At 44.0% G+C, this 23,967-nt stretch overlaps 1 protein-coding gene across 2 annotated transcripts in view; it reads left to right on the top strand.

The window, feature by feature from the left end:
* CHD8 (chromodomain helicase DNA binding protein 8) overlaps positions 1-23,967 on the top strand; it is a 56,857-nt gene that overhangs the window by 10,375 nt on the left and 22,515 nt on the right. For both annotated transcript variants that reach the window (XM_063301522.1, XM_063301521.1), the window contains exons 2-15: positions 4,423-5,312; positions 8,336-8,719; positions 10,857-11,233; positions 11,320-11,434; positions 13,698-13,892; positions 14,920-14,988; positions 15,588-15,643; positions 16,908-17,025; positions 17,155-17,238; positions 19,052-19,189; positions 20,732-20,853; positions 22,200-22,443; positions 22,973-23,149; positions 23,635-23,778. In XM_063301522.1, coding sequence (XP_063157592.1) covers positions 4,563-5,312; positions 8,336-8,719; positions 10,857-11,233; positions 11,320-11,434; positions 13,698-13,892; positions 14,920-14,988; positions 15,588-15,643; positions 16,908-17,025; positions 17,155-17,238; positions 19,052-19,189; positions 20,732-20,853; positions 22,200-22,443; positions 22,973-23,149; positions 23,635-23,778 — 2,973 coding nt within the window. In that variant the 5' untranslated portion in view covers positions 4,423-4,562. The remainder of the gene's footprint in view (positions 1-4,422; positions 5,313-8,335; positions 8,720-10,856; positions 11,234-11,319; positions 11,435-13,697; positions 13,893-14,919; positions 14,989-15,587; positions 15,644-16,907; positions 17,026-17,154; positions 17,239-19,051; positions 19,190-20,731; positions 20,854-22,199; positions 22,444-22,972; positions 23,150-23,634; positions 23,779-23,967) is intronic.

Raw genomic sequence — 23,967 nt, 5'->3', positions numbered from 1 at the left:
TTCAACGGTAAGAATACCTTCTCTCTGCAAAGACACTAGTTTTACAGTTTTGAGTTAACTGAGTGAATTTGTCTTAGAGTAACACTTTTGGAAGTAGAGTGAGCTTTCTTGTTATTCTCAAATGCAACGGGCAGAAAAAGTAAATGAAGTTCTGCCCATAGATTTGCAATAGTCCAGGAAGTCCCCAGTAGTTCAGCATTGGTGGTAAAAACCCTGAATTTGCTCCTAAGGCAGCAGAAATTAAGTATGTGGAAGTTTTATGTACTCCAGTTCTGGAGACACTTTACATTTGTTTTTCCTAAGCCATTATTTTTGCAGCAAGCGTCTGTTGGTGAATCTTGTGGTTTTAATGGAAAACAAAGTAGATTTTGAATCTAAGCCTAAGGAAAAGGCTATTAATTTATATTATCTTTTCTCCCAGAACTCGTTCAAATATTCAGAAATTAAATTCAGCCTCTGAGCTGTACCAGTATACTGTTTTTAATACTTCTGCCGTGTTAACGGATTTTCTGAATGTGGAAAGATGGTATATAGGAGAGGCCATGACTTTTTAAAATCCAGGACTCATTAACTTTCCATGTTCCAAATTGTCCATGGAAGTTAGATAAGTCAGGATACGGTTAAACCAAGGCCATCATTTCTACAAACCTGTATTTAGTTGGATATAAACTTCCCTGCATTGGGCATTAATCTCTTCTTTATGTATGTCCTCATGGGGGGGGGACTTCCTTGCACTCCTGTTTTTCTTGATGTATACATATTTTGCAGGCCAGATTTTATGAATGATACTGCAAGTATAAATTGGAGGATATTGAAAAATCTTCCAGAAACACATTGGCAGTTGCAAAAATAGCAGTATGTATCCCTTGCAGGATTCCTCGTCCTTTCTTTGCTTAAATGACTCACCTGAGAAAATATTACACAAATTAATAACAAGACAGGTTGGGGCAGGATAGCCACAAAAAGCCCCCCCCCCAAAAGGAGGAAAACCTCTGAATGTTATGACAGTATTAATTATATTATAAAAATACGGCTTTTGGAAAATGTGTCTTTTTTTCTAAACAAAAGGCAGTCAGTATAATACATTCATAGCTGTCTGTCGTGGTCTGTTCTGATTGTTCAGAAGTTTTTGCTTTAATCTTTAGCAGGAGAAAGCCCCCAAGGAATGATCTTTCTGATACCCATTGGGCTTTATAATGTAATAAGCTTGATACACTTGGAGATTTTTCTCTCCTTGTTTATAAATCAAATGACCCCAGTTTGCCCAAAGGAGCTGGTGTTGGTAGTTTTGTGCTAGAGCTATTGGAGAAGTTCTCACACATTATATAGCATCAGATACTAGAATAGACACCTGCCAGAGATCATGGGGAATGATCTACTTACTTATGTCAGATATTCAGCAGTTTGACCTGGGATCTTGTGGCCTTTGTATATTAATTAGAGCACTCTTGGTTCTTTGAAGAAGCAAAGTCTGAAGATGGGATTCATAATAGAATTCTCAGCACTGATTCAATAAAATGTCCAGCTCCCAGGATTTTTGGTGGGAAACAGTATTGATATTAAATCAATATCACACTTTATAGTATTAACATTCACTACTGGAATTTCACAAATGGGAAGTTGGCACCATTCCCAAATTTAAGTTGTTGATTTTAATAACATGATGAAGTTGGCCTTTATTTTAACTTCATGTTGGGTGCCATGCCCAGGGTTAGTTACTGGATAGGGGGTTCCAGGGAAACTGGGAAGTAAAAAATCATTTTTACTCATTATTTTTGCTACTGTGTAAAACCGCAACATTCACATTTCTTTACATGTCAGTTTTAGTCTCTGAAACCTTCCATTTTCCTTTTCAGTGAGCTGATCTGAGATTTCCAGAACAGGAAAGTCTTGTGTATCTTCTATTCCAGACATTTATGCTTCTAGAAATGCATGAGCCACCTCCAGAATGCTGGGAACAGCACTACTTGGTGCTTCAGGCCAGGCCTCTGAGGACTAGTGATCTACCAAGCAAAATATAACTTGTGATCTACTTGTGATCTACTAAGTCTGCATTGAGACTTGCCACATTAAAATAATAAATCTGCCCACCTCTTCTATTTTTAAACATTCCAAAGCAGGCAACCAAAACAAGGGATGTCATCTATGTTGGGGGGAAGAGTGGTGAAAATGGATCAAATGTTCTCTGTAGGCTGGCTCTGTTTATTTCATGAGTATTTCATTGGATGTATAAGCTTCATCGCTTTAAACCACAAATTCCATATTTACTAAGGATGGATGGAGGTCTCCATTCCTTCTATCATTTTCATACTGGTCGAAGAAGAGGAAGCCAACTTGTACAAAGTTCTGAGTGGAGATGATAGAACAAGACTTGGTCTATCCTGATATTCTTTCCCAGCAGAAGCTACTTGGGTAGCTGCCACAGATGTATGAATAATGGTGTGACTCCTTAGAATATTGTCTTCTTTGATCTGTGAAAACTTGTCTGCACAATTTAAGTTGAACAGGGTCACAAGCTTTCAAATGGCAATGTGTGTGATGCAGCCTTTGACATAATTGTTGGTGGCTTTTTTTCCTATAATGACAGAGGCCTTGTGCTTATTTAATACATAGCCACTCCTCCAGCACTCTTAACAAAAATAACCAGTAAGAGATGTCTGAGATCATAATTCAAATTAATTATCTGCATTTCTATGAACTGTTGTTATTTGTTTCCCGTTGGTGAGGTCAGCTTTTATTTTCTGGGCATTTTTCATGAAACAACCTCAAGAAGTAATTCCAGCAATACCATTCTGTGATTCTAGATACAGCATAGAATATATGCAGGCATAAATCAAAGCAAAATACACCAGAAGCAAAGTTTATTGCTATAGATTAACTCAGATAACCTTGATCCAGGGCCTAGAAGACCACAGGGGTAATGCCAGGTTAAGCTCTCTAGGGGGTTGTCCCAAACTTGAGTGCCATTATTAAAAAGCTACTCTCCCCAGTAGTTATTCAAGGCTATGGAGTAAGTTCTCTGAAGATGACCTTTAAGTAACTAGGTTAGAGACCAAGTGGACCATTTGGGGCCTTAAAGATAAGCCCTGCATCCCTTGAAGTAGGGTAGTATATAAACCCTTGCATAAATAAGTTAAAGAAATGTCCCTTAAGTCAAGCTCAACTCCTGGCAATTTCACAGAAACTACCATGTAGTTTTCTTGGCAACCCTATAGAGTGGTTTGCCATTGCATTCTTCCAGAATTCTTCTTTTTGAACATCCAAGACTAGCCTAAATGCCTGAGATTGGTTTCCTATCCAGATCCAACCTTGCTTAGCTTTTCTGAGATAAGCTGATGTTAGCTAGGCATTTCTGTTTCTATGAATACTTAGGGCTTTAAAAGTAACAACTGTTAATGTGAAGAACATTTTAAATTGAGTCCAGATATACTGACAGCTGTTGTTACTCTTTTTTTTTTTATTTCCTGTGTATTTGTAGCTGTGCAAATCCTTAAAAAGTGGCTCCTGTCTTGCATCCTGGGGTTCTGCCATGTAACTGGCTGATCTCCAGGGAATGAAGGAGGTTCCTAAATGTGCCTTCCCTGCAGTCTGTCGATGACTTACTTTTGGGATGTGGGGAAGTAAAGGCAGTGAACTTGCTGGTTCAACTCAGAGACATAAATTTGTTGCTGGCTCCTAAACATCTGAACTATTTCCTCCTGTTACGCAGAGCTAGTAGCTTAAAAATAAAGCATTTAATTCTTTTTCAAAGGGGCAAACACATTTCTGGTGCTGATTTAATTGAAAATGTGCTGCACATTGAAAGCTGACTCAACACATGAAAATAGAAATGTGGGTACTGGAAAGGTGTGGCTAGGGTATGCTTCTCCTATATTGCTGTCCATAGAAAAGCACCACTGCGTGTTTAATACTGGATGGAGTTAGAATTAGAGTACGTTCTTTGTTGCAAATAACACTGAGCATCCACATGGTCAAGATGCATAGAATCATGCATGGCATGGAGCAAGGAGCAGATTTTCCCCGTTTCTGAACAATAGGACCAGGGTCAATCCAATGAAGCTGATTGGAATGAGGTTTAGAACAGACAAAAGAGCATGCTTCTTCACACAGCACATGATTTAGCTGTAATTCATGAGTGCCGAACGTGGGGGTGACCACTGCCTTGGATGTCTTCAAAATGGGGTTGGGTATATTCAGTGAAAGCAGGTGTCTCCAGGGCTACTAATCTGGAAGAAACAGTGTTGGGGAACAGCATGGCTTGAAAGACTAGTTGCAGGAGGAACAGGTAGGACAGATGTAAGTCTCCCTCTCTTGCTTGCTGGCACCCAGAGCCATCTGTGGGAAACAAAGGTGGGAATAAGACAGACCTTGGCCTAATTCTGGAGGGTCTATGTTCTTAACCAATTATTTCCTCTTTTCCAGCCTGCCCTAGACGGTGTGCGCCTTCCTTCATGAGGCTGAGCCTGCTTGATTGAGACCCTTGGATAAAGGAATTGCAGTTGGGAAAGGGACTTCTTCATCACCCCCTTCCTGAGCCAGGAGCTAGACTCTTTCCTTCTGCCATGGCTGACCCCATCATGGACCTCTTTGACGATCCTAACCTCTTTGGCCTGGACTCATTGACTGATGAGAGCTTCAACCAGGGTGCTCCAGACCCCATTGAAGAAGCCTTGGGACTTCCAGGTGGGGCCCTAGAGTCCTTGGCAGGGGGCTCCAAAGAACAGCAGGTTGCCCCCCAGCCGGAGTCCTCTCAACCAGAGAGACTGCCCCTCCCGGATACGCAGCCAGAGTCTGTGTCTGATCTGCCACAGCAAGATCAACCAGGGCTCCTGCAGGCCCCTCAGGATCAGGAGGTCCTCAGCCAGGGCAACCCATTCATGGGAGTCTCGTCAGCTGCAAACACCTCGACGGTTGCACCCTCTTCCTCTGCCGGGGGGCAGCAAACTATAGGGCCCCCTCCAGCCCCCAAGATCGTCATCCTGAAGGCACCAGCGGGCAGCTCCATGACGGGTGCCCACGTGGCCCAGATCCAAGCCCAGCCCATAGGGGCAGCCAATGGGGGCAAAGTGACCTTTGCCAAGGTACTGACAGGCACCCCCTTGCGGCCCGGGGTTTCCATCGTCTCAGGCAACGCAGTGCTGGCTACCAAAGTGTCCCCTGGAGCCGGGACTCCCACTACACTCCACCGCCTAGTGCAGCCGGGCCGGCCTGTCAAGCAGCTAGTCCTGCAGCCCGTGAAGAGCCATGCAGGAGGGAACACAGGAGCTGCTCCACTCAAGCCTGCAGTGACCCTGACCTCTACTCCAGCACAGGTGAGCACCTAGTTCTTGCAGGTGTGGGTGCAGCAACTGAGCAGGTGCCTTTGGCTCAGGTGGGACATGGCTCGGGGATAGAACCCACGGGACCTTATCTGGGTCATTTCCCAGGACCTCCAACTGAAAAGGCTGGCAGAGTTGTTTCCAGGGGAATGAAAAAATGCAGACTAGGAGGAAACACTGCTGAGCGCTAAGCAGGGGAAGTCGCTTTTCGTTCTTCTTTGGGTCACAGATTTCAGGCATCTCCCTAGTTCGCTTTTCCTGCCTTCCAATTGCAATGTTGGTTGGAAAAGAAAACCCCAGTTTTCCCCTAAATGAGAAGATCATTTGAGATTTACTGGAAATACAGTAATGGAGGTTTTTTCCCCTGTCTAATCTTCCAGAGCGATCATATATTCAGGATCGTCGTCTTTTCATATAATACGGGATGTTTGCATCCCTTAAAGTGCACCTTTAAAGTGCACCCTGGTCCTACCTGCTCAGAAATATAAAACTTCTTCCCTGCTCAGTGTAGGTAGGATTATAGCCTCATAGAATCTAGTATAGGAAATACGCAGTTGGTCTACACATACATCTTAGCCCAGTAAGAATCTTTGTAGCAGGTTGTACTTGAGGTTTTCTTTATCCATCTAAAAGAACCATGCCAGGGGGTCCTCTGAGAAATAAAATAATTTTAGAATTAAAAGAGCATGATCTGAGGTTCAGATGGCATGGTTTTTTATGGTGCGATACAGTTAAGGTTAATGTAGATTTTAAAAATCACTGTGTCAGAAGTGCCATATTGAGAATATGGAATAGATATAAACCCAGACTGAAAATGCCTTTATGGGTCTCAGCACAAGAAGCATTTTATAGGAAAGAAACAGCAGGTAAAAAGAAATGGTTACCCTATCAAGAGTTGTTGGAACAAGAACATGGAGAATATAAGATGAAATCAAGAAAGCAGTTGGATGCAGAGGGATTTATTTTTCAGTGGATTTCATATGCACAGCTAAGAGAAAGATTCAAGGTCAATAACAGGACATTGAGCAACAGACAGAATCTGAAGTTGAATTATGTACATTTGATGAATGTGTAATTGCCAAAATGTATAAACTCTTGCTGAAATTCGAAATGGAGGATGAACAAGTGAAAGAGTGTATGATAAAATGGGCTAAGAATTTTGGACATAACATATGGTTGGAACAGTGGGAAAACATGGTTGAAAAGATTGAAATTCATATTATGTTATAACTTAAGAGAGAATTTCCATAAAATGATGTACTGTTGGTATATGACTCCAAAAAACTTGGCCGCAATGTATAAGGATATTTCAAATTTATGTTGGAAATGTGGGCAACACAAAGGGTAATTTTATGATGCCTGGTGGACTTGTAAAAAAGCCAGAAAAAAATGGGTTCAATTACATACACTGATACAAAGAATTTTAAAGACTAAGATTCAACTGAAACCAGAACTTTGCTTGCTGGGATTAATAGACAGACAACTAGAAAAAACCATGGAAGAGCATTTTTATATATGATCACTGCTGTGAGCAACTATATCAACAAAAATGGAAAGATTCTGAAATACCCACAACGGAGGAATGGCTGGTGAAGGTGATGGAACTAGCAGAGGTGGCAAAATTAACTTGTTTGCTTAGAGAAAGAGCAGCTATTACATTTATTAGTGACTGGAAACTCCTTATGGACTTTTTGCTGAAAAAAGAAAAGAAACAAACTTTGATGATTAGCAAGGGTAGCTTATGGAAGAAAGAAATTATGATGTGACCTTAGGGAGAGAGGGTAAAATGCAAATGCATTTATAACTCATGTCAAAAAGATCGGAAGCTGCTTCTTTATAATCTTTTTCTACTTTCTTTCTTACTCACTATTCTTCCTTATTTTCTTTCTTTCTTTTCTAATATTTGTATTGCTTTTATCTTGTTAAATATTTCCTCAATAAAAATCACGTTAAAAAAAATAAAAGAACCATGCCAGTTCAGGCCACAGCTCTAAGGCAGTGTTTCTCGACCTCAGCAACTTTTAAGATGTGTGGACTTCAACTCCCAGAATTCCTCAGCCAGCATGGCTGGCTGGGGAATTCTGGGAGTTGAAGTCCACACATCTTAAAAGTTGCTGAGGTCGAGAAACACTGCTCTAAGGAAATGCCTGACTTCTTTGAATGCTTCCCAACAGTTGTTGTTTTTTTAATAAATGCATTGCATTTAGAATACTAGACCATCAGGGAGGATAAAGCCCAGACCTTTCTAATATGCCAGGTATCCAAGCACAGGGACATATTTACAGTTGGAGACACTCAGATCCTTAGCCCTCTGCCACAGCCTACTTTCCCTTGCAGTCCTGAGTGTGTCACTGAGGGAGAGACAAGACCAAAGAGTGTGAGGGTGACAATCTGGAGCTGCCAGTTGCAGTGCTTCACTGGCTGGGCTGCTCAGTCAAAGCATTTGCTATGGGAAAGCTTTTAAATTTGCTTTTTGTTTTAGCAAAGCGGATAAGAAATCTGTTCATGTTCCTTTGGGTTCTACTGTTGAGTTGGTGGTAGCTTTTTTTAGGAAAGGATGTCTATATGTGTGTTCATACGCGCATATATATATAGTCTGTCCCACTTTTATACACATGGAATTTGCAGCAGCCAGAAGTATTGTTCAGTTCTGGCTCTGGAGCAATACATACAGTATGTATGTGTGTGTGTGTTTTTGGCTACCCATCTCATAGAAATGACTTGGGGTGGCGTTCAAGAATTAAAAACAAACAATAAAATTAAACAACAACCCAGGTAACAAATGTCAGGGATTAAGAAGAAAGCCATTCCCAATTTACAGCAGAAGATAATCAGCCAGCAGAGGTTCCTCCCAGCCCAGCCCAGCCCAGCCCAGCCCAATTGTGTGGGGAAATATCTTGGTACAGCTTGTATTTTTTTTTCCCCTTCTATACATGCAGAAAAAATGTGGCCACATCTTTACTGCACAGGCACAGAGACTGTGCGAACTGACCATACATCCTGTTTTTTCCTCTCAGGGGGAGTCCAAACGCATCACCTTGGTTCTCCAGCAACCCCCGGCTGGAGGGAGTGCCCCAGGGCAACGGCAAGTTGTTTTGGGCAGCTTGCCGGGCAAGATAGTCCTTCAAGGGAATCAGCTGGCTGCCCTAAGCCAGGCCAAAGGGATGCCAGGGCAGCCTGCCAAGGTGGTGACCATCCAGCTCCAGGTCCAGCAGCCGGGCCAGCAACAACAACCCAGCGGCCAACCTGGGACCCAGAAGATCCAGCTGCTGCAGCAGACTCCAGCCAGTGCCTCGGGCCAGCAAGCCCCTTTAAGTGTACCAGCAGTTCAGCAAGCCCAAGTGGTCGGAGGGTCAGGCCAGAGGGTGACAGTCCCTGTCAAAGTTGTGCTGCAGCCACAGGTAAGGGCTTTGCCCCAGAAATCTTTATTCTCCGATAAGTTGGGAAGGAGGGTTAAGCCCCGTTCTCCAGTTTTTTGGCCATGCAGTGAGAAAGGTGGGGCAGAAAATCCTTTTCCCTGGATACCTGGGTGTTCTGTGAAAACATAAAGCAAGTTGCTAGCCTGGGTGACCAAGGTTAGGTTTGAAAGGCTGCGCTTGCCCAGGCGGGGGCTGAATAAGTTGCTTCAGTGATGGAGACAGTGAGGTTCTTTATCACCCTTTCCAGACCAGCGAAAGCCGCATAAATTACATGATACGGAAAGCATTGTTGGAGAAACGATGCAGGTTTGTTTGGATTGGCGTTAAGTCATGGAGGTTGCCAAAATGAAAGCAAGCTTAGTATATGTGGGTTAGTACCGAGCTTGTATCTGTTTAGTGCAGAAATCATAAACTATCCTATGTTGGTGTACCCAGTCCACATCCTACGTCCCGCACTGGCAAAAAAAAAAAAAAATGCCTTCCTCTTCGTTACTCCTGCCTGCTGTAACAGAAATATCCTGCCTCTTAACATGTAAGCTTGATTGATTGAACAGCGATAACCAATCGCTGACCTCTCCTCTATGAACTCAGCCCCTCGCCTTTTAAAGAGGCCTGCATTAATTACACAGCAGCAAATGCTGTAGATGAATATAGCCTTTGTTATTGTGCATGGCTGAGAAAATATTGGAGCACAGGCAGTGGCTTGTGTCCGGTCTCTTTCCTCAAATGACCAAGTGAGATGGGGGACCTAAAGAGAGGTCATGAAATTGCAGAGAAGCTGAATAAATAGTTTGCGTCGGCCTTCGCTGCAAAAGAGGCCAGTGCGTGGACTGATCTTTCCAAGGGACCTGATGTAATGAGACATACACTGGAAACAGAATATTAAATCTTACTGCACAACAAGCTAATTACACTTAAACACACTCTGTTGTGACGTATGCTGGTTGTCCATCAGGAATATGCAACAAATCAATGCTTTGTATGTATTTCTGTACTCTCAGAATCGGTCTTTGTTCATACAGATGTTTATAAAATGCATATTTATATGTTACTGATTTCCTAGAGTTTATTTGTTCTTATAAATGTCAATAGAAGGTATCCATTTAAATATTACTAGCCTAAAGTAACAAATCCCTAAAAGTGGCTTGCCTATTTATTTATTTAACAGATTTATAGGACTGTCCATCTCAAACTGTGATTCTGGGCAGTGAAAAACAAACACAAAGAGCCACGTAACAGTAAAACCTATCTAACAAATGGTGACTGAACACACTACAGGTAGTCCTCGCTTAACAACCATTCATTTAGTGATGGTTCAGACTTATGACAGTGCTGAAAAATGACTTGAAACTGGTCCTCACACTTACGACCGTCACAGCATCCCTGTATTCACATGATCATGATTTGGGCACTTGGCAACTGGTTCGGTTTTATGACCATTGCAATGTCCTATGGTCATGCGATCGCGATTTGCTACCTTTCCGCTGGCTTCTGGCAAGCAAAACCAATGAGGAACTGCATGATTCACTTAACCACGTGGTTCGCTTAACACCCGCAGTTATTTGCTTAATGGCCTCTGCAAAAAGGTCATAAAATTGGATCAGATTCACTTAGCAACCAAAATTCTGGTCCCAATTCTGGTCGTTAAGCAAGGACTACCTGTAATAAAAAGAACCAAAAGGGGACTCTACTCACTTGAGCCCAAACACCTGTATCAGAGGGCCAGAAAGTGACCAGTGACACTCAAATGGGCTCCTGGGGGAACCCAGAAAATTATTTTAGGTTAGTTTGCTTAACCTCTGATCAACAGTTGCAGTGTTTGAATCTGTTGTAGTTAGTTCCCCACAGTCTCTGCTGGCTAGAGAAGAAGGGGTGTGTTCTTCTTTTCAGCCAGCCCAGAAATTTAGTGGAGGAACAGGTTCTCTTCTCTTTCTCCCATCCCCACTGCGTTTCTGAAGTTATGGAATAGGCTGCAGGTCTTCAGTTTTGGCGGCCTCAGGGCTTCCCACCTTTTGGGGACGGCCTGCGTCCCTAGCCATCTTCTCAATGCCAACCGAGCGTCTGGAGGGAACCGGGATGTTTCGCTGAGGAGTGCTGCTAACTCTGCAACCCTCCGCAGGCCAGCTCGTCCCAAGGCAGCTCCTCGGGGCTCTCGGTGGTGAAAGTGCTGAGCAGCAGCGAGGTGGCGGCCCTCCCGTCCTCCAGCGGGACAACGCGGAGCAGCTCGGACGAATCCCGCAAGCTGGAGCATCAGAAGAAGCAGGAGAAGGCCAACCGGATTGTGGCGGAGGCCATCGCTCGGGCCCGGGCCCGGGGCGAGCAGAACATCCCCCGGGTGCTGAACGAGGATGAGCTGCCCAGCGTTCGCCCCGAGGAGACGGGAGAGCGGAAGCGGCGCCGGAAGGGCGGGGGCGAGCGCATCCCCAAAGAGGAGCGGCCGCGCAAGGGCAGGGGCCAGGGGGGATCTGGCAAGAGCAAAGGCCGAGGGAAGCCCAGGTAAAGGGCAGCGGAGCCCGCTTTTTCCTTCCTTTTCAAAGGGGGGTCCCGTTCACTTCCGTCCCTGACTCTCTCGTTCTTCCCAGCACGATCACACCGGTCGTCGGGAAGAAGCGGAAGCGTAACGCTTCTTCGGACAATTCAGATGCTGAGGTGATGCCGGCCCAGTCTCCGCGTGAGGAGGAGGAGACCAGCATCCAGGTGAGCCCGGAGGGTGACCCGGACAGGGGTGGTAGCTGGGTTGAAGCTGTACGAAGGGCTGTTTCCACCATTTTTCAAGGGAAAAGGGTCTTTGAGCTTGCTTTGCAAAGGTACTCAGGTGCCACTTCTAACAAGTGGGGCAAAAGAGTTGCGCTGCTTTGCGTCGGCCGCTTCCTCTCACCCCTTCGCCAGGCAGGAGAGTGCGAGAGCCTCTTCCGCGGCTCGCGGCTCCAGAGCAGGCCGAGTGAAGTGCCCTGGAGTGCGTTGGGGTTTGCGACACCAAGTGCCTCCTTGAGGCCAGTCACTTTGCTGAGGCCTAGGAGGTGAGCATGAATAAGAGAATTTGCACCCTTCTCTCTTCCTTAATAGCTTTACTTCAGGCAAGCTTGAAAAACTGAAGTATATTCACTGCACCTGTAACAGAAAAATGAAATCTTGTCCTTTCTGTAACTTTTAAACGGGAAGTGAGCGTATTCAAAGCACAAAGAAAATGTTCGGTCACTGTGTCTCTTGGATCTTTTGAATAATAACACAAAGAGGTGGCAGGAGAGAATTTTAAAAAAAGAAGAACATCGTGTTTAAAAGGTCACACAGCACTGAGACACCTCTTCTGTTCTTCCGTTATGAATACACAGCTCCTGTCTCTTAAAAGTGGCAGAAAATGTAGGCATTTTCCAAATCCCATAGAAAGCGCTCTTATGCTCTGAGGGGAGAGACTATCCAAAGTAGAAGCAATACGTATATTAGGCCAAATGAAATTTTACAAGCATTCATGATTCTTAGATGGAAGACTTTACAGTTGGAATTTATACTTCCAAAATGTGAAACAACGTTTGCTTGTTTCTTCTTCTAAGGTCTGGGGGAAGGTTTGACCTCCAATATGACCTAACAGAACACTTAGCTGATGGTATCTAGTTGTCTTGTCTAATGTTCTCCCTTTCTCCCATCTAAGAATGTAACTGGTACAGATGGGATTTTTTTTAAAAAGGCATATTATTTTCCTCAAACTTCCTTCATCTTTTCTCTCCTGGCTTGGATCAGATTATGCTTGATGAGGAATTTTAAGAAATTGAAAGCTTGCAGGGTTAGGATTCTGAGGTGCTTTGGATTGGATTCTGAAAAGGTACTTCGAAGTGCTCAGGAATGTAAATGCAGCACCTTTGGCAGCTTATTAAAGCAGCTGTATCTGTTACCAGGCCTGCACTTACTTCAAAATAACTTTTGGGGGGTCAAATGTCAAGTATTGAATAGCCCTAGCTGCCATTTCTTGAACATTCAGCTGGCCTAATAAAGTTATGGTCCCTATAGAGTTTGAAGAAAAGATTAGATCAACCCATTGCAGAGACAAGAAGAAAATAGAAGGCCCCAGGCAGGCAACAGGATTTTGCTGGCCTGCTCCTAATTTAGCGGTCACTTAGCTGTAAAGAGATTCTAAGTTGCCTAAAGCACACCATTACTGAGCTTGTACAGAGAAAATAAATAGCAGATATAAAACATTAGGCTTAGGCACCTATGCTCAAATTAAAAATTAATCTTATGCAATATTTCTAGCTAAACTTTATTTACCTATCTTTCAAAGATAGCTGTTTCCCAGTGTGAGATTTCCCTCTTCTCAATGAATGCTGGACTTCCCCTCCAGATTCCAGGTTCTAGTCAGCTAATTCTGAGGCTGCTGGAGAGGTGGGGCATACCCTGTTTCCCTTCTCAGGCTCTGTTCCCAACTCCCGCCTTTGTCTTTTAAAAGACTTCAGTGTTTCTCTATCTAGGGGGAGGGATCCAGGGAATCCCTGAAACATACATGCTAGAAAGAGTACCTCTTCTTGTGAAGATGCAGATTCGAAGACTGAAGGTCTGACTCAAGGCTAGTCAGCAGGCCGCTGTCTCGTGAAAACTGGCTGGCTATTTACAGTGTGCCTGTTTACATTCTCTACATTCCTACTCTGAGAATCTCCAGCTGCTAACAAATCTGACTCCAGTGGAATACTGTAAAGACGGTCCTGTTTCACCCAGGTATTGGAGACCTGGTGATTCCAGATTTATTTCTGCCATGATTCCAGATATCCACCATTAATAATCCTGACTTAGTCCAGCCTTGTCCAACCTGATCCTATTCAGGTGTATTAGATTAACTCTCATAATTCTCAGCCAAAGTGGTAAAGCCATGCTGACTGGGAATTATGGGGGTTGAAGTCTGACCCTTCTGGAGGAAACCTAGACGGGGTAGGTTGCCTGATAAATTCTCATGAGGCTTTCCTGCCCCTAGAAACGGCGTTCGAACCGTCAGGTGAAGCGAAAGAAATATACAGAAGATCTGGACATCAAGATCACGGATGATGAAGAAGACGAGGAGCTGGATGTAACAGGGCCCATTAAGACTGAACAGCCCCCAGCTCCTGAACCGCCTGCTCCAGAACCAATCCCTGAGGGAGAGACATTGCCTTCAATGCAGTTCTTTGTGGTAAGGGCCTTCCCTAACCTGGAGCATCATCTCCACATAATCTCCCACCAGTTGATTTGGGAGGTCCAGAATACATCAAATAAGTGTTTTCCATACTAGTCATCCCAGATTCCATTTCCTGCTGAGAAAAGGATTGCAAGTAGCCACTGTCAGACTAGTGTTGATGCAACTTAATTTCATGGGTGATGACTGGTGGCTCTCTAGCACCCCTCCCTCCTTCCCCTTTATTATGGGGAATTGGGACAGAGGAAAAGAAGCCTTTCAGCACATGATGCACATATTCTTATGGGTCCCATTGCCTTGCAGTGTGGCGGTTCAGAATTGGCCTCTATCTGGCTTCAGCCATGGGATTTAAATGGGCCGTCTGTTTATAGAGGCTTTGTGCCTCTGAAACAAGAGTTTTTGGGGTTGGGGACTTGATCTGCAGATTCTTTCCTCAATTCTTTGGCACTTGGAACTTCCCAGGCTGTAATGGTATGTGAGAAAGACTGAGAAATGGGTGAAGAGGGAGGGAACGGCCTAGGGAACGATCAGATAAGTGAGGGCATGGCCCACAGCTGCATAGTGGGTGGAGAAGGAGGCTCAGAAGGGACCCTTCCTAACTTCTGAGCCTGTAAAGGAGATGGCAGGAGAATTGTATCAGACTTGCAAGATTCTGTTAATGTAGCCTTACACTAAAGTAGAATTAGCTCATCTGGTCATGTTTCCTGTCTGGTCCACCTGGGAAGGCTGACACCAATCTTGCAAGTCTGAAAGTATAAACCTCCCGCCTCCTTTACAGTCTGAGAAGTTAGGGAAGGTCCCTTCTGAGCCTCTTTCTCCTCCCATTATGCAGCTGTGGGCCATGCCCTCTCTTATCTGACCGTTCCCCAGGCAGCATCTCTTCACCCGTCTCTCAAGGTCTTTCTCGCATAACATTACGCAGACACATCAGGATCAAATGCCAGACTGGGTGGCCCCCTGAGTTCATTTAGTACGACCTCTCTCTAACTGTCCCTTTTTTCTTTCCCACCTATTCTGCCAAAAGGAAAACCCAAGTGAAGAGGATGCTGCTATAGTAGACAAAGTCCTGTCCATGCGGGTAGTGAAGAAGGAGGTGAGAACATTTGATCTGCTGCCAAGGCTGAGTGACTTGTGGCTTTCCAGCTGCCCCTGCCCTGCTTTATTGTAAGGACTTGCTTTTCCAGATGGTGGGTGTCCAAGCCACATAAAGTCCCTTTTGCTTGTTTTGCTCAGGTATTTCATAGCATGCCTTCAAGGTGCAGCTGCAGAATTGTATTCTCAGTGTACTTATCCTAATGTTGTAAGATGGATGGATGGATAGATGGATGGATGGATGGATGGATGGATGGATGGATGGATGGATGGTCTAGATCAGATCTGGTAGATGGATGGACAGAGAGAAGGACAGATAGCCAACTTTTTGCAAATTGGTGCTTCGGAAGGCAGCCATTTAGAATGGAAGTCCAGTAACAGGGAGGAGGTGCGGCTTCCAGCTGAAGGTCATTCTGTGCAATGGGCCACGTAATCTGCGGCAGAAATTCTGTGTTTTTCAACCTGAGTTTGACAGTGGTTGTGAACCCGGATGCAAAGAAGGCTCAAGACTGCATGTGAATCATGTTCTTTTCTTCTCTACCTGTAATACCCCCCTCTACCTTCAGTTCTCTGATTCTCTTTTCTTTCCCCCATTGGCAGCTACCCAGTGGGCAGTTCACAGAAGCAGAAGAATTCTTTGTGAAATATAAAAACTAGTAAGTACACCACAGCTTTCAAACATAGCCACAACTAGGCTGTCTAACAGAAGCCGTGAAACGTAGCTCTCAGTCTGCATGTTTACTTCCCATCCCAGGCTAGCTGTAGGAAATACTTACCTTTAAAACTGGAACAATTAACACCCCCATGGCAGTGGGAATAGATAGATATGGGTTCAAATCTGTATTTGTTTGTTTATTAGATTTAGAAGCCACTGGATTCCAGAATGATTCTGGGGGGCTTACGCTTAGAAAAGCAGTAAAAAGAAAAGAATGAAACACTGTGGGGATTGCCCATAGGATACGTACTATCTCCATGTTGATTTTTTTGTTGTTGCAGAATTGTTTTGAGAGTAAAAAGGGGCGTGGAATCATTTATGCCCCTTTACATTTTAGGGAGCAAATGGGGACATAAATACTGTAGGACCATTCTGATTACAGCTATGTTGTACTGGGGAGGTAGTCATTCTTGGTATTTGGAGATGAAATCCAGGTTCATTTCTCAAGAAATAGCAAGTGGGTTTAAGGCAGGAGTCAACACCTTTTTCTCACAAGACTTCTTATAATGCAGTCAAATTTTACAAGTTTGATTATTTCCACTTTTAAAAAACAAATTTTCCTTTTCATGTTGGTGGACTCTGAGCACTCCTTTGCCAAATTTGATTTAAAGGCTGGTGGGTGGATGAAGAAGGGGACAAATAGTGTTCTGTAATGGGCAAAGAGGAATGCTCATTCTGGAATGTTCTGTTCCCTCCCCTTCAACACTTCCCCCACCCCCACCACAGACAGGCCTTTCTGAGGTTGGATTAAGTCTGAAACATCATGAAGCATTTTCTGTTCCAGACAATAAACTTCTGGAAATATATTTCATTGTCCTTTAGATTTATATCCTATGATTTCTAAGGAGCTCAAAGCAGTGTTCATAACGCTCCATTCGAGGGAAACGGATTGGCCGAAAGTTAGCCAGGAAATTTCTGAGGCTCAGGTGGACTAGAACTTGGGTCTTCCTGGCTCTAGTCCAGCACCTTCACCCCTGCCCCACAGTAAGTGCACAAAACACTAGTGGAATGCTTGGATTGGCCCAGTTTTAGAAAAGAACAAAGTTCTGGAGCCTGACCCCTCTCTTTTGCACTGTTTTAGTTTGAACCACACTGAAAGCTTATCATCCTTCTACCAATCCAATACTTTCTTCTGGATGCCAATCATTTATAATACCCTTTTCTCTTCTTTTCTCCCCAACTTTCTGTTCCAATTCTTCCCCAAGTTCTTACTTGCACTGTGAATGGGCCACCATTGCTCAGCTGGAGAAGGATAAGAGAATCCACCAGAAGCTCAAACGGTTTAAGACCAAAATGGCTCAGATGAGGCACTTCTTTCATGAGGTACCCATGACAATAGAAACTTAAGCAGACTGGAAGCTGAGGAGTTCAGCAGGCCAGTGGCTTGTTTAATCCCAGATGCTGATTCTCCTGCAGAAGTAGATATTGCCTTACCATGTCCTGTCTCTTTAGGATGAGGAGCCTTTCAACCCAGACTACGTGGAAGTTGACCGCATCCTGGACGAATCGCACAGCATTGACAAGGACAATGGGGAGGTGTGTTGGTATTTTTCCGATTAATTTGTTGTAATAGAACATACAAATACTGGCTGCCATTGTAAGAAAGCAGTAGCTATCTAAGAACATCAAAAGAACCGTGCTAGACCTGGCTGGTGGCTTTTCTACTCTGCCATTCTGAGTCCCTCAGTGGTCAGCTGGATGCATTTGGAAAGTTTATAAGCCTGAACCTGAGGCCAAGAGTCCCCTTCCACGGTCAGTTCCTGGCAATCACAATTGAAGGCCTGCTCCCTAAGATTCGAGAGGTAACAAACAGCCAGCTAATATAGGTAGCCATTGGTAGCCTGATCCTTCATTATCCAGTCCTCTTTTAAAAGCTTCCACCTTGGCTGCTGTTGACACAACTGCTGGTAGTGAACCCCACTTTGTAAAATGGTATTTCCTTCTCTCTGTCCTGAATCTCTGCATCTCATTTCAGTGGATGACTTTGAGTTCTAACATGGTGAGATAGGAGAAAAACATCACTGTCTGCTATCTGCTGGGCATGATTCTATAGACCTCTGTCCTATCTCTGCTTCACCTTCATTCAAATAAGGGAGTCCCAACTGCTGTAGTGTTCCAGCCCCCTGATCATTTGATTGCCTTCTTTCACCCGTTCTGGCTTTATCATCATATCCTTCTTAAGGGGCAGGGGCAGGACCATACACAATACTCCCAGGTTGGATAGTCCCATGTTGACTTCCGTAAGGGTGTTACGATATCAGCAGTTCTATTTTTGGTTCCCTTCCTTGTCCTTCCAAGCATGGAATTTGCATTTTTACAGCCATCGTGTACTTGAGCTTCTCTCAAGCGGACCACTAAGACGTCAAGATCCCTTCCCTGATCAGTCAGTGACAGCTCCGCTCCCATTAATGTTTAAGTAAAGTATGGAAATTTTTTTGCCAACGTGAATTGTTTTATACTTGTTACATTGGACAGCACTTGCTAGAGTCACTGGGAGCCGGGCGGCATATACATTTAATGAATTATTATTGATACCATTTTGTAGCATTTTCACCCATTGCAGAGAATTCCTTTTGGAACTCCTCCCAATTCCTTTTGATTTTTACCAACCTTGAACACTTTGGTGCATCAGCAAACGTGGCCTCTTCATTGCTTGTTTGTAACTCCAGAACACTTACATCCAAGTTAAATGCCTTGTATATACTGTCCAATTGCGTAGCTTAAGAGCAGTCTTCTTTATCATCCAACCTGAGTTTTCTGATGAGTTGTAGAGGTTCCTCTGTGTATCCCGCCGCTGATGAAGGTATGAGCATGAGAGATAGGGCCTTTTCATGTTCGTGCCACTAGAATTCTCAAAAGCCATAGGTGGGCGATCTGTCAGGACCTGTCTCTTCTTTTAATTTTGGCGGGTGTTGATGACTTTCCTATTCAGACAGGTCTTCGAGTAATTGCCAGTACTGTCGCTGCTGTAAAGTCTTCCCCCATCCATCGTTTTCAAGTTGTATTGGGTTATAGCTCCAATCATCCCTCGTCCACAAGACTCAAGCACGCTCTCCTAGGATGATAGGGATTGTGGTCCAGCACCTACAGATGGCACCAGCTTGCTCCATTCTGGTTTTGCTGAAGAAAAGCGGCTTTTCCTGTTCATCACTGATGCTGTCAGTGTTTTCGCTGTATTTAATTTGCTTTGATCTTGTGGTTTTATTGTCTTAAAGACAGGACTCTCTGTGAGCTACTCCGCCTGCCATTTTATGGAAGTTTGAGAGAAAAGCCATTTGAACACATGAAAAGAATACTTGACTTTAAGCTGGGCTTGCGTCTCTCTTTCTCTCTCTCCAACGTTGTGCAGCCGGTGATCTATTACCTGGTGAAGTGGTGTTCGCTCCCTTACGAAGACAGCACGTGGGAGCTGAAAGAGGACGTGGACGAGGGGAAGGTCCGGGAGTTCAAGCACATCCAGTCAAGGCACCCTGAGCTCAAACGGGTGGTGAGTGGCAGCTTACCCTACTCCGGTGTTTCTCAGCGATATTGGCGACTTTGAGATGGGCGGACTTCAACTCCCAGAATCCCCCAGCCAGCCATGCTGGCTGGGGGATTCTGGGAGTTGAAGTCCGCCTGTCTTAAAGTTGCCAAATCGCTGAGAAACACTGCCCTATTCCCTGCCCTCAAAAATGCTGTCCTTACCTGCTGGGCCAATTTACCTTCTAGTTTTGTGGTGGAAGTATTCTGGAACCATGTCTGTGTCTGGACACCTGCTCCTTCACATGTGCAGGTGGATTTCTAACCCTTCTTGGTACTGAAAAAAAATCTTAACGGATCCCTGGCACCTTCTCATTATTGCAAGACAGGGGGAAAAAAAGTAACAAATTTTGTTACTGGCAAACCAGAATATATATTTTCTAACAGACATTAACAAAGCACTTCAGGAAGTCCATTGCAGAATTAATAATTGGTAGCTTTTATTATTATTAGCAGTACTCCCTCCAGGCTCTTCTTTAATTAGTTGATGTTTTTGATTTCCATTTTTAAACCTGGCCATACAACTGAACGTTAGTGGAGTAATCATAAATATCTTAACACAAGGCAGATGATACTCTTCTATAGGCAAATAGCAAGCAAGGTTACAAATTTTACTTAATTATTCATATCGATCGAGTGCGTCCCGTGAGCTAAATATAAAGTGGAAGAAAATAACATCAGTGATGATAAGTAAAAATAAAATCCCTGTTTCAAATACTGTGCTAACAGGAAAACAAGTGTGGGAGGAGGTTCAACAGTACAAATATCTGTGTTGGCTTTGGCCTGATAGATGGGAACCTAGCATGGATATAACGCTGAATTGGAGAGACTAGCTTATCGAAAAGGAATTACGCTTCTTTGGTTTTGGTATTTAAGATAGGAAATTAGTTGCTATATATTGTTAGGCCTTGCTGGTTCTTTAGTATGGAATAGAAACCTGGACAATGACCTGAGTGACAGTCAAGTGAATAGAAGCCTTTGAAATGTGGATCCATAGAAGATTACTTAACATATCATGTGTAAGCTTGTACAAAACAAGATGATCCTCCCAAGAACGGATCAAAATAGGTAAATTGTGGCAAAGAAATTAAAATGGGATATTTAAGACACGTGATGAGCCACAAGAAATATCAGTTGCTTCAACTGATCGTACAGTAAAAGATTTAAGGGGAACAGAACCCTGGCAGACATCACATATCATGATGAAACACTCCCTACATGGTTTGTCAAAGGTAGAACTCCTTTGTTTCATACGGTAACATCAAAAGAACAGATAGCATTGATATGTCCAGTCTCTGGTGTGAGACAATATGAAAAGCAGGAGAAGAAAAATGCAGGAGCTGGATTCCTTTTTAAAAGAGGCTAGTCCGCAAAATCACTGAACAAAATGAAAGGAAGGTAATCTTAGCAACAGAATCAGAAATACCCTTCAAGTGGCATTCAGGGAGTTCAACGAAACTCTTCCCTCTCCATTACATATCCGTGCCTAATTGTTAACACTTATTCTCAGGCTCGACCCCAGGCAGGTTCCTGGAAGAAGCTGGAGCTTTCGCATGAATACAAGAACGGCAATCAGCTGCGGGAATATCAGCTGGAGGGTGTAAACTGGTTACTCTTCAACTGGTACAATAGGTGAGGCTGTGGGGAGAAAAGCCCACTAGAGAGAAACGTATTGGCCAGGGAATTTTGTTCTCAGTGGAAAATCAGAGAATTACGTGCTCACAGTCATCGGTTGGGAAGGCTGGGATCTGTACCCACCCCAGGTCCCGTTATTTTGCGTGGTGTTTTTCCAAAACCAATGACAGAGAATCCTTAGTAGTAGCCCTGTAAGAGAAGGAGAGATGGAAATTATCTATCTATCTATCTATCTATCTATCTATCTATCTATCTATCTATCTATCTATCTATTTGTCTATCTATCTATTTGTCTGTCTGTCTGTCTATTTGTCTGTCTGTCTGTCTATCTATTTGTCTATCTATTTATCTATCTATCTATTTGTCTGTCTGTCTATCTATCTATCTGTCTGTCTATCTATCTATTTGTCTGTCTATCTATCTATTTGTCTGTCTATCTATTTGTCTGTCTGTCTGTCTATCTATTTGTCTGTCTGTCTGTCTGTCTGTCTGTCTATCTATCTATCTATCTATCTCCCAAGCTTGAAATGGCTGGTTTCAAGCTCAGAACAAAGTACCCCTTATTCTAGAGTTTTGTCCTGCGTGTGAAACAAAATTGGATGTTTGTTTCTACTCTGTTCTGACAGTTCCACTATAGGGCACAAATTGGGGCTCTAAAAAAGCCCCTTGATCTCCACTCAACTTCTACAAAAGTAGGTTGGGTGATTATCCATGCTGAGCAGCACCATCTAACCTATAAAAAAATTGGCCAGTGGGAAGGTTTTAAAAAATACATTGTGCAGGAAGGCTGTAAAAATTGTGCTTAACAATTGACTCTGTTGAGAATGTTTAAAAAGTTTGGTCATTTCTAGCCTCTGCTTAGGGCTACTCTCCCTGTAGCTGAGAATGAGCTTTGAGATTTTGGCAGACATCACTACAACTTCCACATTTTCTCACCCTTGAGGGCTAGAAGAAGAGAAGTTATTTGAGGTGGAGGCTAGAAGAAGAAATTATTTGGGGTGGAGAATTGTCTTCAGAGTCTCTGTTTCATGTTCTGATAAATACAGAACAATGCAATTCTCTGCCAATGAGGAAAGCAATCTAATACTTTCAGATGTTTTGTATTATGAACCCCACAAGCTTCAGGGGGCATGGTCAGCAACTATGATAGGCCTGATTTAAAATGTGTGTTTGGAAATAAGCTCCATAGTATTCAGTGAGGATTGCTCCCTGCTTAATATATTTCAGGGGTGCAGCCCAAGTCATTCCATTTTGCATTGACGGGGGTTATAAGGAGTTGATGCAAACATTTCTGCCCACTTCCAGTCATTTCTCCAGTTTACCCTTTGGTTCACCCCCTGCAGGCAAAATTGTATTCTGGCAGATGAAATGGGGTTGGGTAAAACCATCCAATCCATCGCCTTCTTGGAGGAAGTTTATAACGTGGGAATCCGGGGCCCCTTCCTGGTCATTGCCCCTCTGTCCACCATCACCAACTGGGAGCGGGAATTCAACACCTGGACCGAGATGAACACGATTGTGTACCACGGCAGCTTGGCATCCCGCCAGATGATTCAACAGTACGAGATGTACTGCAAGGATTCTCGGGTAGGGGAGACTGTTGGGCCCTCAGGGAGTGCGGCGAGGCTGTTGTTGAGGTGGTGGGGGGAGACTGCAATGTAATGATGAAAAAAGGGCACATGCAAATATGCTGTATTGTTTGTTCTTCCCAACATTATTTCTATGGAAATTCAGTTGACGCCACCTGATTTTCAGCAAGGTAAATCCAAATGCTTAAGGAAGTTCCATATTTCCTCTAGGAGGCAGCAAAGCCATTATGGTTAGAAGGGAGATTTTGCTGAATGCTCATACCCTGCAGATGGATCTTCTTCCATCTCAGCAGGAGACAGTACTTAGATGATCTTGCCTGGGTTTTGAAGCTAAGCAGGATCAGGTGTGGTTAATACTTTGGGGGAAGACTGCCAGAACCACCCAGGATTGTAGGCTGGACTGGGAAGTCGTACAGACATCCCAGAAGATGACAGTGGCAAACATCTTCCAAATTGTTGCCAAGAAAACTGCTCTGCCAATGACATCACCAGGAGTCTTATTTATTGTTTGCTTTTGCCCCCAACAGGGTCGCCTGATCCCAGGTGCGTACAAGTTTGACGCCCTGATCACAACCTTTGAGATGATCTTGTCGGACTGCCCCGAGCTGAGGGAGATTGAGTGGCGTTGTGTTATCATTGATGAAGCTCACCGCCTTAAGAACCGCAACTGCAAGCTGTTGGACAGCCTCAAGCATATGGACCTGGTAGGGGCCAGAGCATTCATGTCTGCTTTTGAAAACAAGTTCCCAGACCATAAAGCTGGAGAGAGAGGGAGACTTTGGAGGGGAAAAGGGTGTTTACAGATATGTTTTTGAATTTGCTACTTTAGAGATGTGCGTTTAGGAGCACCCCCAACATTTAGACCAACTTCAGGGTTGGGCACCTAGTCCCATTTTTGTACCTCCAGAGCTGCCAAAATTCAATGGCAGTTTTTGCTTTTTTAAAAAAGGGGGGTCAAAATAGACTCAGCACACTTCAGTAAGACTCCCCCCTCCCCCCGCAAAAAATGTCTTGCCTCTTTTCTAGTGTTATTGAGACATTGAGTGCACATCTCCCTTCTCCATTAAAAATGGTATCCTTTGGCCCAAAAGAATGTCCCACCCCTGCCTTGGTTACTCCTCCTGCTCTGAAATCCGTATACTGTGGTGCCATCATGTCTTGATGTCTCTCCCATCTTTCTCCCTTTTAGGAGCACAAAGTGTTATTGACAGGCACCCCTCTCCAGAACACAGTAGAGGAACTGTTCAGCCTCCTGCATTTCCTTGAACCCTCCCAGTTCCCCTCTGAATCGGAATTCCTCAAGGACTTTGGGGACCTCAAAACTGAGGAGCAGGTAAAAAAAGAGCTGTTAAGATGCTGGCACTCTTTCCTCTTATCTGAGCCTCCCATTTCTGCTACTTCTAGCTTCCTGTCTGGCTGTCTGGCTTATTTTCCCCAGTACCTAGCATTCTCAAACTTCTGCAATGTGCATGAAAACTGGGTAAACCATCTTCAAAAGATGTTGTCTTTCTCAGTCTATCTG

Source organism: Candoia aspera, chromosome 4, assembly GCF_035149785.1.
Source record: "Candoia aspera isolate rCanAsp1 chromosome 4, rCanAsp1.hap2, whole genome shotgun sequence".
Lineage (NCBI taxonomy): Eukaryota > Metazoa > Chordata > Lepidosauria > Squamata > Boidae > Candoia > Candoia aspera.
The sequence above is the reverse complement of the archived record's forward strand: the minus strand, read 5'-3'. Positions and strand labels throughout refer to the sequence as shown.